At 40.4% G+C, this 14,156-nt stretch overlaps 1 protein-coding gene across 1 annotated transcript in view; it reads right to left on the bottom strand.

The window, feature by feature from the left end:
- Positions 1-1,249: 1,249 nt before the first annotated feature.
- The window catches only part of LOC112104941 (integrin alpha-9), a 295,892-nt gene continuing 282,985 nt past the window's right edge, over positions 1,250-14,156 (bottom strand). The window contains exon 28 of the mRNA XM_026663550.2: positions 1,250-2,432. Within this exon, the coding sequence (XP_026519335.1) occupies positions 2,334-2,432 (99 nt within the window). The 3' untranslated portion in view covers positions 1,250-2,333. The remainder of the gene's footprint in view (positions 2,433-14,156) is intronic.

Here is a 14,156-nt window from a genome sequence, read left to right as displayed (position 1 = left end):
ATCCTTTCATGTTCTGGCTATGTGGTCATTTGCTACACCGAGGCTTGGTCTACATTACCAACATATGTCAGTATAACTACGTCACCGGAGCGACGTAGTTATCCTGACCTAACCCCCTGGTGTAGACACCTCTTGGGGAGGTGGAGTATCTCAGTGCAGTTGAGCTGCTGCAGTGCTGTAAGGGTAGACAAGACCTAAATCTGTCCTATTTATACTTCTGTCATCATTTTGGGAAAGGCAGCTGACCACGCTTCCAATCCGACATAGATAAGAAGGCCCTTCAGTGACAAATTTTGAGTGGATACAACATTATCTCTGTCTCCTTTCCTAGAGGTTAAGATAGATACAGTTGCTACATAAAGTATCAACCTGCATCCAAATAATAAGGGGCACATAAAAAATGTACGAGTATGGAGACGATTCATATTTTGTAGTTGGAAATGATAGAGAATTTGCAAAGAAAATGCCTCTTCACAAGTGTAAGGATCAGGCAAATACTCATGCAGATTTCTTGTTTATTCTTTGCATTCAAGTCTTCAGTGTTCCTGCAGTACTCTTTCATCGTGCCGCAGTATGACACCAGTTACGATCTTGCTCCTTTTTCATCTCCTTCTAACACATGGGGCTTGATTCTTCTCTCCCTTACATTGATTTTATACCAGCATATCAGGGCCGGCTCCAGCGTTTTTGCCGCCCCAAGCTTCATTCTTCGGCAGCAATTCGGCGGCAGGTCCTTTCCTCCGAGAGGGACTGAGGGACCAGCCGCCGAATTGCCGCCGAAGAGCCGGACGTGCTGCCCCTTTCCATTGGCTGCCCCAAGCACCTGCTTGCAACGCTGGTACCTGGAGCTGGCCCTGCAGCATATCAATGTAATTACTCCTGATGTACGCTGCTGAAATGTAAGAGCAGAAGCAGACCAATAACGTCTATAAACAAGTGGTGTACCAGTAGCACTATTTCTAGTCAGATACCAAACAGCTCTTTCTATGAACATTAGCACGAAGTTTCTTCCAGCCCAGTAAGAAATCTGCTAAAGAATTATTTGAGAGTGTGGGTCTGCATTTTAGCAAGGCCTGTGCCAGAATTCAACTCAGTTTTTAATACTAGATGAAGGATGATAGCTAGTATTAAAAGCATCCAAATATGAAACCTCAAGATTTAGAAATACATCTAATTTGCTCATCTATCTAATACAGCCATTATTCTAAAGATTATCATGTAAACAATCTTGTAACTTGGTTGTATAAAATTTAGATGGCAGGCATAATGGTCAGACCGCGTAGCTATGTATCACTAGCTTGGACAGCAACATGTGAAACAGATTATGACCATTAACAATATCAAAGACCATCTTTTATATCATGAATTTTGATATAATTAATTCCATTTTTAACCCAAAGTAATTAGTTGATGCCTAAGTGGTTGGCCCAATTATATCCTTGCAGTATCTTGTTGCCCATTGTCAAAGGATTACAGCTTGTGGGAGACAGAGTTGGCCAAAGGAAGACATTCTTCACTGCTTTCTTCAGTGCAATATGCCCTGTGATCAAAAGGTTATATTCCTGAAATACAAGAGGCAATGTGGAACTATAATTCTTGTTACTTGGCTGTGAGTAATTGTTTCCCACAACTCAGATTAGTAACGGATAAATTCAAATGCAGAAAATCATATGTGAGTAATACTTTAGGTTCTTTAGCTCATAACTCAAAAATCAACTTCAGCTTAAAAAATGTGAAAAGACTTTGGCTTATTGCCATTAAATGGTCTATATACATTACCAAGCCTTGCGGATTTGCCACGTGAGGTTTTTCAGCTAGTTTCATCTGAAAGTCTTTTTTTTTTTTTTTTTTGCATTGAAGTTCAAAAGTACAATAAGATTTATATATAATATATGTATTTCCAAGGTTTTAGCCAGATATCAGTGCTTGAGTGAACTATATAGCTATTCAATAGAAACAATAAAACATTGATACAAATATAAAGACATAATCAGTATAAAAAGCTTATATTTATAAAAATACTTTTAGGTATCAGTCTTCCCCTGAGGGTATACCACATATGTTGGATTCATAAATATTGCTCTGCACTGCAGCTTGGTTACCAAAGTTCAAAGTTCAACTCTTACAGGAAATGTAAATCGCTCCAGTCACCGGACATGGCTGCAGTGGTTGCCTCAGGATATGTTCCCTAGCTTGTTAGGATGATGAAGAACACAGCATCAACAGGGCCTCCGAAAAATCTGGAGAAGATTCCTTCTTCCACATATGGAAGATACAAGAGCAGGACCAATAGGCTAGCAAGTGTGTGTCACATGACCCTTTTTTCTGGCAGTTCATTGATTTTTCTGGACCCAGTCCCAACTATCTTCATTCTCCTTCCTGTTCTTCTCAGCCTCAATGATTTCTTTGTATCTCCTGCGAAAGAAGCCCAGCTGCAAATTGAAAAGAAATATCATTATAAATAATGATGTCATGAATTAAAATCTATCCTGGTTTTGATAAACAATTTGGCTCTGATTCTAATCTCATTGGTGTAAAACTGGAAAGGTTATTGAAGTCAATAGAGTTGCGCCTGATTTACATTAATGTAAATAAGATCAGTATCAGGTCCAAGTTTTCATGAGTTCTCGGCTTCCTTTTATCTTAACTACTTTTGACAGAAGACTCCACTTATATAAAACACAATTTTTTAAAAAAAGCAGTTAAAATATTTTCAGAAAACAAAAAATACTAGAAGTGGGCTTAAGAGGCAGTATTCAGATCCAGAACCAGGTCAGAACTGGACTAGAATCTGGGTATGAGTCTAAATCAGAGAGATTTTGGCAAACCCTAGCATGAACTGTCCTTGGTGATTCTGGGCCAAAATGGCACAAATCTTGTGAGATCAGATGACCTTGCATTAATTTGATCCTCTTATGTGATGGAAGTCTCACAAGATCAACTACTTTCACAAGCTTCCATTTGTATCCAAACCAGAAAATAAGCCTTTTGGGGCCTGGGTCAGACACGGAAATCAGAATCTTAAGTGGTTCTGTTTCCAGATTCTGGAATCAGTCCAGATCTAATACCTATGTATAAAAATATAGTTTTGTCAATATTTATTGCTGAATTTGTCAGCAGTAGAGGCTTTCCTGGGTAAATATGGTAATCCCTGCCCATTTTGAGTCAGGTAGTTCATTACCCTGTGATCCTAGCTTACTGAACAGCTACTCAACGCAAGGCATACACATTTATACATGCACACCAGTGGAGGCTGTTGACTGCTGGAAGTGGGGAAGCAAACCTGACACATGGCATTTTCAGAACCAGTTTACAGCATAATCCTGTTCTGAATATGTCATGTGTCAGTTTTGCTGCCCCACTTCCAAGGTCACCAGCCTCCACTGGTGTGCATGTATTAATGTATACTCCTTGAGTTGACTAGCTGTATTCTCAACTCCTGCAGGGTAAAAATGATGCTCGTCAGTTATTAACATCCTCTATTCACAAACTAACTTAAGAACATTTTGCACTATTATGTCACGGCTACATTTCTGTTAAATGTAGCTTTCTAGTTCAAATTCTTACTAAACTGTATTTTCTACAAATATATTTTAACCCCTGGGATCTGGAAGTCTCACACCCCCAACCCCCACACACAATAGACAGGTGGATAAATTGATATTATCCCAGTTTTACAGATAAAGTAACTGAGATAGATCAGTAAAGTGACTTCCCCAAGGCCACATGGAGATTTACAGTTCGAGCTGGAATTAGAACTCAAAAGTTCCTACCTCCTAGCCTTGTGCACAGTGCACTAGATCTCACCTTCCCTTCAGTCATCATCAGCAAAGTGTTAGGTCTTGTGCTCAGTAAGACGAATCAACTTACATTCATTAAAAGAAAATCCACTCATTCATATTTCTGGAGGGGTTCTCTGAAGGCTTATTTTACAAGTGTGGTTCGATTCTGAAAAATGACTCCATAAAAATGGCATTGTGGGTGTTTCTTGTCTCTTACGGTCTTCCAGGTTAAAACAAAACAAAACAAAACAAAAACATCCACAAAATTTTTTTTCTTAACTCCCTGTCCTTCAAACTCATTCTATGACCTGAAAGTCAAGCTGAGTTCTTTCCTTTTTGCACATCATTGCCAGTAATAAAGGTTTTGTAATTATGCTTTCATCTACACTAGTCACTAGTGCAACCACATTGAGAGCACAGCTTGAAGACCGTGACAACAGTGCAAACCCAGTGAAATCTTCCCATGGATATCAATGATCTTTGGATCAGGCCCTAATTGGAATCAATGGCAAAGCTCCCATTGACTTAAATGGTGCAGGATCAGGGCCCTAATGAACATTTTTGTTGATAATGCACAAAAAAGAATAGAATCCACTTTCCTCTCTCTCGGCTGTGCTGGCTCTGCAGAGTTAACAAGAGTTAGCAGTAAGGGTACTTTTTTTGGTCACAAGTCAGTAGATATACCAAGGAGTCGATGTGTTGAGTAAGAGGGTGCCATTTTTATATAGTTAGTTATCAGCGCAGACCTACACATTCAGCACTTGAGAACTTCTAGAAGAGAAAATTGCCACGGGATTGGTTTTCCTAACATTAACAAGGACAGTTCAATTTATAGCTTTTAAAAACAGGTTTTAAACCCTAAAGGTTTCAATCCTTCATACAACCACATCACTGGAACAATAAAATCCACACTTGAAGTTATAATCAAAATTATAGAAAGGCTTTTTAATTTCCTCCAGGGCCAAACAAACAAAAGCAAACTCTTTCCCACTGTTATTTTAATAAAAGTTGTCTGTTTGTGAACATCTGCTTCAGGAATTATCTTTAAAAGTTGTGATAGTTCTGGTATTTTATTATTTCATTACTGCATAAGGAACATTTTTGTAAGGCTTTCCAGCAGGAATAGAATGAGTTGAAAACCTTAATAAATATTAACAAAGCATGAAACCCAGAATCCACAGGTTATCCTGCTACGAAATCAGGAGTGCTGGAATAATTTGTATAGTGGGGTGCTGAGAGGCATTGAACCAAACTGTAAACCCTGGATATGATGGAAACCACTTCACACCAGGGGGTGCAGCAGCTCCCCAGCATCCCTAGTTCCAGCACCTATGTATGAAATTGTATATATATCATTTGCTGTAAGTCTATGTGACTGCTCCAAAATCATGGGAGGAAAATGAATTAAAACAAAGGGAAACACATTGGGAGAAAAAAGAAAAGCTTGGATGTGCAGACTGGATGTGACCATTTTTTAAAAAGACTTGGGTTAGGGATTGGCTAAGTATGACATCCCCTAAAGGGTAAAGAAATACCAAGTTATGGGACAATATATGCTAATGCCCACATATCGCTGTCAGTAGAAACATGCTAACACTCCACATCATCACAAGGAAGTTTCTTCTGCCTCATGTTAAAACCTCAGCAACATTGGCCAACATTCATGGTTGACATATGTGTATACGTTAGGTATGTGATGAGTTATACAGAGAGTGTGAGTTCATAATGGTTGGGTGGGAGAAGTATGGGGAAAAGGAAGGAGAAGTAAAGGATCCAGGTGAGAGGGCAAAGTGGGGAAGGGCAGAGAGGTGATAACAGTCAAAGTCATTGGCAGTTGCTAGTGGAAACACTGGGAGATCTAATGTTCTGCTGGCTCTTGTGTCACTAGGGCAGAAGAGATAGACAAGATGGGTAAGGTAACATCTTTTATTGAACCAACTTTTGTTGGTGAAAGAGACAAGCTTTCGAGCTCCACAGAGCTCTTCTTCAACTGGTCTCTCACAAACAGAAGGTGGTCCAATGAAAGATATTACTTCACCTACCTTGTGCGTCTCATATTGTGGGACAAACATGGCTACAACCTGCAAACAACATAGGGCAGAAGAGCTTGTCTTCTGAAGGTGCTGCCTCTCTTTTGCTTTCTGCGGCTGCTCCTGGGCCTCCAGAAGAGTTCAGAAAGCCCTGTGCAGGAGGAAGATTCTATGAGAGAGCACTGCTGGGACCAAGAGTAAAGGTTGTGCCTGGGTCTCATGTGGAAGCAAGAGAGCGATCAGACTGTTTTATATATATTGCTCCAGTTCAGTTTGATGGGAACTGTTTGTTTAGGATATACAGTCCATGAGGTTGAGATGGAAGAGAGGTGTGGTGGGGAGGAGAACAGATTCTGGGAATAATATAGGGGAATGTAAAGAAGAGGAAAACACATTGTGAGAGGAGAAAAGGGGAAACAAATTATGTGGAAAGAATAGAGGAGAGGAATACAGTGGACAGGGAGGGGGGGCAGCTGAAGGGTCACAATGGTAAGAGAGAGGTCGAACGACGAGAGAACAACCACCAATGACTGTACAGGAAAATGAAAATCCAGAGCCCAAGTTTCAGAGTTGAGTGAATGTGATATGAGGAATCCGTGAAGGTCCTTCTGAGTCCAGTGCTCTGGGACCGTCCCTTTGGGTCAAGTGGGGTGGCCGGAAGGCCCAGACAACTTTCAGAGCCTTCAGCTGGTGGGTGCTTAGGAAAAAGAACTCCAAAAGTCTGGGGCTTCTCAGGCTCCATCTTCTGGCAGCTGCTAGGGAGAGTAAAGGGAGGCTGCATGGCCCAGTGCAATAGGCTGTCTCCTCTAAAGATACATCAACACTGAATGCTTCTTTTGGTGCCACGTAGAACTCATACATGCATTGAATAGAGTAAAGACACACCTACAGGGCATGGGTATGTACACTAGTACATACCCTACAAAGCTGTCTACTCAGCCAAGTCAGCCTCCCTGTTTACACTGCTATTTTTAGCCATGTCGTGTCTCGCTACCTCCTTGCTGCTGGAGCCTTTCCCCATGCAGGAAAAAACTCCGGCAGTGGAGAAAGACTCTGGAGGGGAATGGGGAGGGCAGCAGGGAAAGGCTCCAGGAGCTCCCCACTGCTGAAGTCCTTCCCTGCCACAAGGAAAGACTCCAGCAGTGGGGAAAGTCTCTAGCGGTGGTGGCAATAGGTAAAGCCTTTCCCTGCTGCCTCCCCATGCCAGATCCTTTCACCGATGTATAGCTACACACTGCAGTGTGGATGTAGATTGCATTTCATGCCAGCATCAGTAATGTGCAGTATAGTCTTCGTCCAGTGTGGTGGAGAAAGAGGGTGACTTGAAGAATTTGACAATCATGGCGTAATCCAAAAGTTTCCCCATATTGCATATCTCACTAGCAATAGGTGCAGCCACCCTCCCAACAGAAGGAGCAGATATCGCTCTCTTATCTCTTCTTGAAGGTTCTGTGAACCAACCAGTATCATCTCTGCTGTATACGGACTGAGGGTCAGCCAACTTGTTCTCATCCAACTCCCAGACAATTCCAGAGAAAATAAAAAATGCTGAGCCAGGCTTTCCCAGCATGGAATAATGACGACACTGCAGTCCAATCCATCCCACTTTCTTCCCTAGCAGCTTCCCATACATCCTGGAACTGAAGCTTGCATAAATCTGGTGCTTGGGTTTTTCAGTCTGAGATTGTCAACACTTTTTCCAATGCAAGGTCTATTTAGTTACCGGAGTATGTTTCTTGTCTTCTGTAGTCATGCTGCCCTCTACAGCATTTCCTGAGCAGAAACTTGAATGTACCTTGTGGAAATAAAACTTTAATTTTCCATTTAAAGCAATACAGAATCAATGCTCTCTACAGGCTGGGGAATTACACAAGTTAATTCTTAACTTTATTCATGTCGCTCCACTGCACTGTCAAATTGTTAACATCATCTGCAATTCTGAGGTTTGTCTTTCACTAAAGTGCATTGCTCCAGCTTGTCAAGTCAGGCTTGTGTTCCTTTTAGAAAAACACAGACAACTCATATCTGGCAAGATTTGCTTAAAGATCCATTTTGACATGGATTTCCTACGTGAGCATGGAGACACTCAGAAAAGAGCAATGAAAGCTGTTCCTGTGAGTTAAAATGATAAATTGCTACCTTCTTTCTGCTGCTTGATTCTGTTCTCATTTCTGCTATTTCCCAAGAACAGAAAAGGTCAAATCATTGACCTATTGCAACTCAGTATTTGTCTAACAGTAAACACAAATGTTTAAATGGTATCTCCTATGGTATCATCCTGTGGTTATCCTATTACGAAGCCAGTGACAAGCATGTTTGGATAGCAAGTAAATTATAAAATGTGAATGAAGCTTTCTCTCACACTTGAAAAAATAGAGTTAATACGGCTGGCAATAGGTGACATTGTGATATTTACTGCAAAGTAACCTTATATAGAGTTTCTTTGATCATCAACTAGACTTGATCTCAACAAAATAAAAAAATGCAATTTTGGTCATTATCAAATAAGGTACTGATTAATATAGTTCTAGAAAAAATGGACTGTTTTTTCCAATGAATCACATATTAGTAAAAGTCCAGCAAAAAAAAGTAATATAGATATAGACAGGTAGGCACTGATATAAAAACTATTATGGCTTATATTACAGTACCCACAGAGATAGGGACCTGTTGTGATAACAGGACCAACACATTTTTCCTAATTATAAGCTCAACTGTAAAAAATGAGTGAAAGTTCATAAATTGTCACAATTGCTTGTTAGATAAAATTGTTCAAGAAAAGATGTAAGGAAGAGACAGGAGGACTGAATTAATTTAAACAGACAGGGGTTTACTGATACCACTCAAGGACCGTGTTAAGATTATGACTGGTAAATAAGAAAAGTAGAGGACCGGAAACTAATGAACCAAAACTGATGTGCTGACAATTAGGTCCATTGGTGGACAAAATAATGAGAAGATGGACTATTTTACCCAACACTCACTTCTGGACTTCTTAAAAATATTTTTGGGAAAAATTAACAGAAGCAGCAACTGTCTGCCAACAACTGCTGCAGTATCCTTTATCATCCTGGCTGCCACCCTTACCATTTCCTGGGACCCCAGGCCTTCCTTGTCCTAATCCTGATTCCTGAGAGATGTCCTGACCAGACCAGGAGAGAGAGAGGGACCCAGATGACACCACCACCTCCACTGGCTCCAGCTAAATCTCAAACATCACCTGGAATGGGAGACTTCCCCATCCCTCCCCTGTGCTTTTCCTTCCCATCTTATTTCTTTTCTTTCCTCTCTCTCTCCTTCTGTTTAATAAGAATCCTACTTAGTTGGCTAGAGTACACTGCTGTGATCCTGTGACTAGAGAGGCAACTAAAAGCAATGACCTAATGCTGATGCTGGTACAAGTTTGCTCGGAATGGCTGATAAGAATCATAGAATCATAGAAGATTAGGGTTGGAAGAGAACTCTTGAAGTCATCTAGTCCAACACCCTGCTCAAAGCAGGACCAACCCCAACTAAATCATGCCAGCCAGGGCTTTTTTAAGCTAGGCCTTAAAAACCTCTAAGGATGGAGATTCCACCACCTCCCTAGGTAACCCATTCCGGTGCTTCACCCTCTCCTCCCCCACAGTGAAACAGTTTTTCCTAATATCCAACCTAGACCTCCCCTACTGCAACTTGAAATGATCATTCCTTGTTCTGTCCTCTGCCACCACAGAGAACAGCCTAACTCCATCCTCTTTGGAACCCCCTTCAGGTAGTTGAAGGCTGCTATCAAATCCCCCCTCACACTTCTCTTCTGCGTAGACTGCGTAGACTGTCAGTCCTTCATCAGTTAAGATTGAGCCAATCACAACACGTCTTCCAATCTCTCGCTGCAGACTAAATAAACCCAGTTCCCTCAGCCTCTCCTCCTAAGTCATGTGCCCCAGCCCCCTAATCATTTTTGCTGTCCTCCACTGTATTCTCTCCAATTTGTTCACATCCTTTCTGTATGGGGGATCCAAAACTGGACGCAATACTCCAGATGTGGCCTCACCAGTGCTGAACAGAGGGGAATAAACACTTCCCTCCATCTGCTGGCAATGCTCCTACTAATGCAGCCCAATATGCCATTAGCCTTCTTGGCAACAAGGGCACACTGCTGACTCATATTCAGCTTCTCATCCACTGTAATCCCCAGGTCCTTTTCTGCAGAACTGCCGCTTAGCCAGTCGGTCCCCAGCCTGTAGCAGTGCATGGGATTCTTCCGTCCTAAGTGCAGGACTCTGCACTTGTCCTTGTTGAACCTCATCAGATTTCTTTTGACCAATCCTCCAATTTGTCTAGGTCACTCTGGACCCTATCCCTACCCTCCAGCGTATCTACCTCTCCCCCCAGCTTAGTATCATCTGTGAACTTGCTGAGGATGCAATTCATCCCATCATCCAGATCATTAATGAAGATGTTGAACAAAACCGGCCCCAGGACCGACCCCTGGGCACTCTGCTTGATATCGACTGTCAACTAGACATCAAGCCGTTGATCACCACCCATTGAGCCCAACGATTTAGCCAGCTTTCTATCCACCTTATAGTCCATTCATCCAATCCCTAGTGCTGTGATTGTGTTTTTCCAGCAGTGAGGTTGCAAGTGAAAGTCAACACCAGAGACAGAAGCTTCATTTTTCTATTTTTTTGTTCTTTTCTTTCCCCTTTTGTGTGTATTTGTCTTGTTTGCCATCTTAGAAGACGGGATTGGACTTTAACAGCAGCAGCAGCAATGACAGCTCCAGACCATCTCAACTAACTTCTCTTTTCTCCAGAAAGGACAATTGCCACCATTTTCGATACCATCTAAAAAACTATCAAATAAGGGGAGTTTTTCCTTCGGAAAACTTTCTCTAGTTAAAGAGAAAGGGAACAAGGCATGTTGTTCAAATGACAGTTTTATTTTACACTTTACATTTCAAAAGCGTCAACTGTTTTTACTTCTTTTCTTTATCTTTAATAAAAGATTCAATGGATATTTAATCGTGTGCTTTCCATGGTACTAAGCAGGCTGACGTCTCTGTATACCCAACCCCAAATCTTTTTTAAAACTGTTTAATGTTGGACAGTTTCAGAATCATGTTCACAGCTTTAACTCTTTGGGCCCTTTAGTCCATCTAAATTAATACAACGTACCCCATGGTGCCAGACACAGTTCAAACACATAGCAAGAGACAGTACCTGTTCCAAAAAGCATACAAGCTAAATAGACAAGAGAGATGAAGGAAGTATTATCATGCCCATTTTACAGATGCAGAATTGAGGCACAAAGAAATTAAATAAGTTGCCCATGGTCAGACATGAGCTGCGAACCGAGCCCATATCTCCTAAATCCCCATCCAGTGGCTTAGCCACAAAAGGTCATCTTTCCTCAAAAACAGAATTTCTCTATTAGCGATAGCCAATATACAGCCGTTGTTTCTAGAGTTGGCGAACTGCTGTGGTCTAGGTTCATGTACTTCATGAAATCTTTATTGTCACATCACTTTGATCTTTTTTGCAGTTTTGAAATCAAATTCAGATATTGCAGTACCAAATTTATCTGTGACAGCCAGGCAGACTGCCAATACGTGGGCCTCTCTGTAAGGACAGAAGCATGTTTGGAAAGTATACATGTGGCTATACTTAATAGAGAAATTGTATATTTGGGAGAAGGATGATATTGTGCTTAAGGCGCTGGATGGGAACTCCAGAGATCTGACTTCACTTACTGGGTCTGCCACAGACTTTCTGTGTGTCTTTGGGCAAGTCACTTCTCTGTGCCCCAGTGCCTCATCTATATATTTCTCATGTTGCAGATGAAGAACTGAGGCACACAGAAGTTAAGTGGTGACTACAGAAGAATTCCAACATTCATGTATATTGGGTGGAATTCACCTCCACGGGAAAGACAATGTCAAGACCTGTGCACAATGTCAGACCTGGGGTAATTATTGATTAGTTAGCCTAACTTTCATACCTGGACAAATACTGGAAAAAATTATTAAACAATCAATTTTTAGGCATTTAGAGGATAATAGGGTTATAAATAATTGCCAATATGGATTTGTCAAGAACAAATCATGCCAAATCAATCTAATTTCCTTCTTTGAAAGGGTTATGGGCCTAGTGGGTAGGGGGAAAGCAGTAGATATGATTTATCTTAATTCTAGCAAATCTTTTGTCACTGTCCCATATGACATTCTCATAAACCATCTAGGGATATGTCATCTAGATTAAATTACTATAAGGTGGTTACATAACTAGTTGAAAGCCCATACTCAAAAAGTAGTTATCAATGGTTTGCTGTCAAACTGGGAGGCGGTATCTAGGAGTCTGTCTGGGTCTGGTACTATTCAATATTTTCATTAATGTATTGGATAATGGAGTGGATAGTATGCTTATAAAACTGGCAGATGACACTAAGATGGGAAGGGTTGCAAGCATTTTGGAGGACAAGATTAGAATTCAAAAGGACCTTGACAAACTGGAAAAATGAAATAAACAAAATGAAATTCAATAAAGAAAAGAACAAAGTACTTCACTTAGTAAGAAAAAATCAAAATGCACATCTGCAAAATGGGGAACAACTGCCTAGGCAGTAGTAGTGCTGAAAGTGATCTAGCGGTTATAATGGATCACAAATTGAATGGGTCAACAGTGTGATGCAGTTACTAAAAAGGCGAATATCATTCTGGGGTGGATCAACAGGAATGTCATATATTAGACACAGGAGGTAAGTGTCTCATTCTACTTGGCACGGTGGAGGCCTAAGCTGGAGTCCTGTTTCCAATTCTGGGAAACAGTGATAAAAAAGCTTTAGAAAACCTGCCCTATGAGGAAGGATTAAAAAACTGGGTATGTTAATCTTGGACAAAGACGATTGAAAGGAAATATGTTAAGGGCTGACAGTGATCAGTTGTTGTTCATGTCTCCATGTCCACTGAAGGTAGGGATAAGAAGTAATGAGCTTAATTTGCAGCAAGGGAGATTTTGGTTAGATATTAGGAAAATCGTTCTAATTATAAGGCTAGTTAAGCATTGGAATAGGCTTCCGAGAGGGGCTGTGGAATCCCAGTCATTGGAGATTTTTAAGCACTAGTTAGACAAACACCTGTCAGGGATGGTCTAGGCATATTTAGTCTTGTCTCATCATAGGGGCTGGACTAGATGATCTTTCAAGGCCCTTCCAGCCCTACATTTTTATGATTGTATGTTGGACATGGGCCTTGTGCTAGCTTTTTCAAGGGGGTGACATTAAAGAGCCTGCTCTTCAATCCTTACTCATACAAGGAGTCCTTACTCACGTGGGTAGTACCATTGACTTCAATGGACCTATTTGCATATAAGTGTCAGTGAAGTGAGTAAACTTTGAAGGATCAGGATCATATTTTGGAAAGTCTCTGCCAGAAAAGAGTTAATTGCCTCAAATGGAATTGATATGAAACTAGAATTCACTTCACCTAGGCCTGCACAATAGATTACCTCCTACATTATAACCTATATGCTTAGGAAATGATGAGAATTGTAATCAATAACTAAGCACTGGTAGAATCTTAACTGACAAGCAACAAGTTGACTGTTCTGATAATCTGAGTGTAATGAAGAAATGAACTCAAGACTGAGTTACTTAAGATTCTCGTGTAGAGTAATTTACCTAAAAAATTACATATTAAAACACTATAATTTGAATCAAAAAGTCTAATTATCAATATGAAATATTGTAAATCTTGAATACTTCAGAGGTTGGGTTTTCTATTATATAATACTAGCAAGTAGTTTATAATTTAAAAACTACTAAAATGAATGTGGTCAACAACATGAAGAGTTCATCTCATTTTCCCATTCTCAGAAAAGGAAAAGAATAGACTGTGTACTTACTGCCAATATGTTTGGATAACCTGCTACTATATTCAGATTTCTTAAATCTCAGTAGGAACACAATAGTAGCTAAATGCTATATCTTTCCTGAAAGAGGGATTTATTTAAGATGTATCTCAATCCACATCTCCTCTCTAAAGGAAAAAGAAAAACTCAAGAAAGATTTTTAGCTTTGTTTTAAACCCAAACCCTGGCTAAACTTTAAAGACGGTTGCTGGATTCAATAAAAAGTAACTATACAATTGTATTTTGATATACTTGACCTGCCAAAAATATTTGACTGAAAGTTGTATTATTTCCTTAATTATCAGCATAAGTTACATGCTTAGTTGAACCAGTAAGAAAAGGCTTTGATTGGTGCAAGTCATTACATAGCATTTCCGCTTGTGACACCAAGCTAAGAATGAGAATGTAGACTAAACAAGGTATATTCTCCCTATTTTCAAGCATTTGATTCT

This window comes from Terrapene carolina, unplaced genomic scaffold (assembly GCF_002925995.2).
Source record: "Terrapene carolina triunguis isolate 2854851 unplaced genomic scaffold, T_m_triunguis-2.0 Scaffold33723, whole genome shotgun sequence".
Taxonomy (NCBI): Eukaryota; Metazoa; Chordata; order Testudines; family Emydidae; genus Terrapene; species Terrapene triunguis.
Note: the sequence above shows the minus strand (reverse complement) of the source record. Positions and strands in the feature narration are given on the sequence as shown.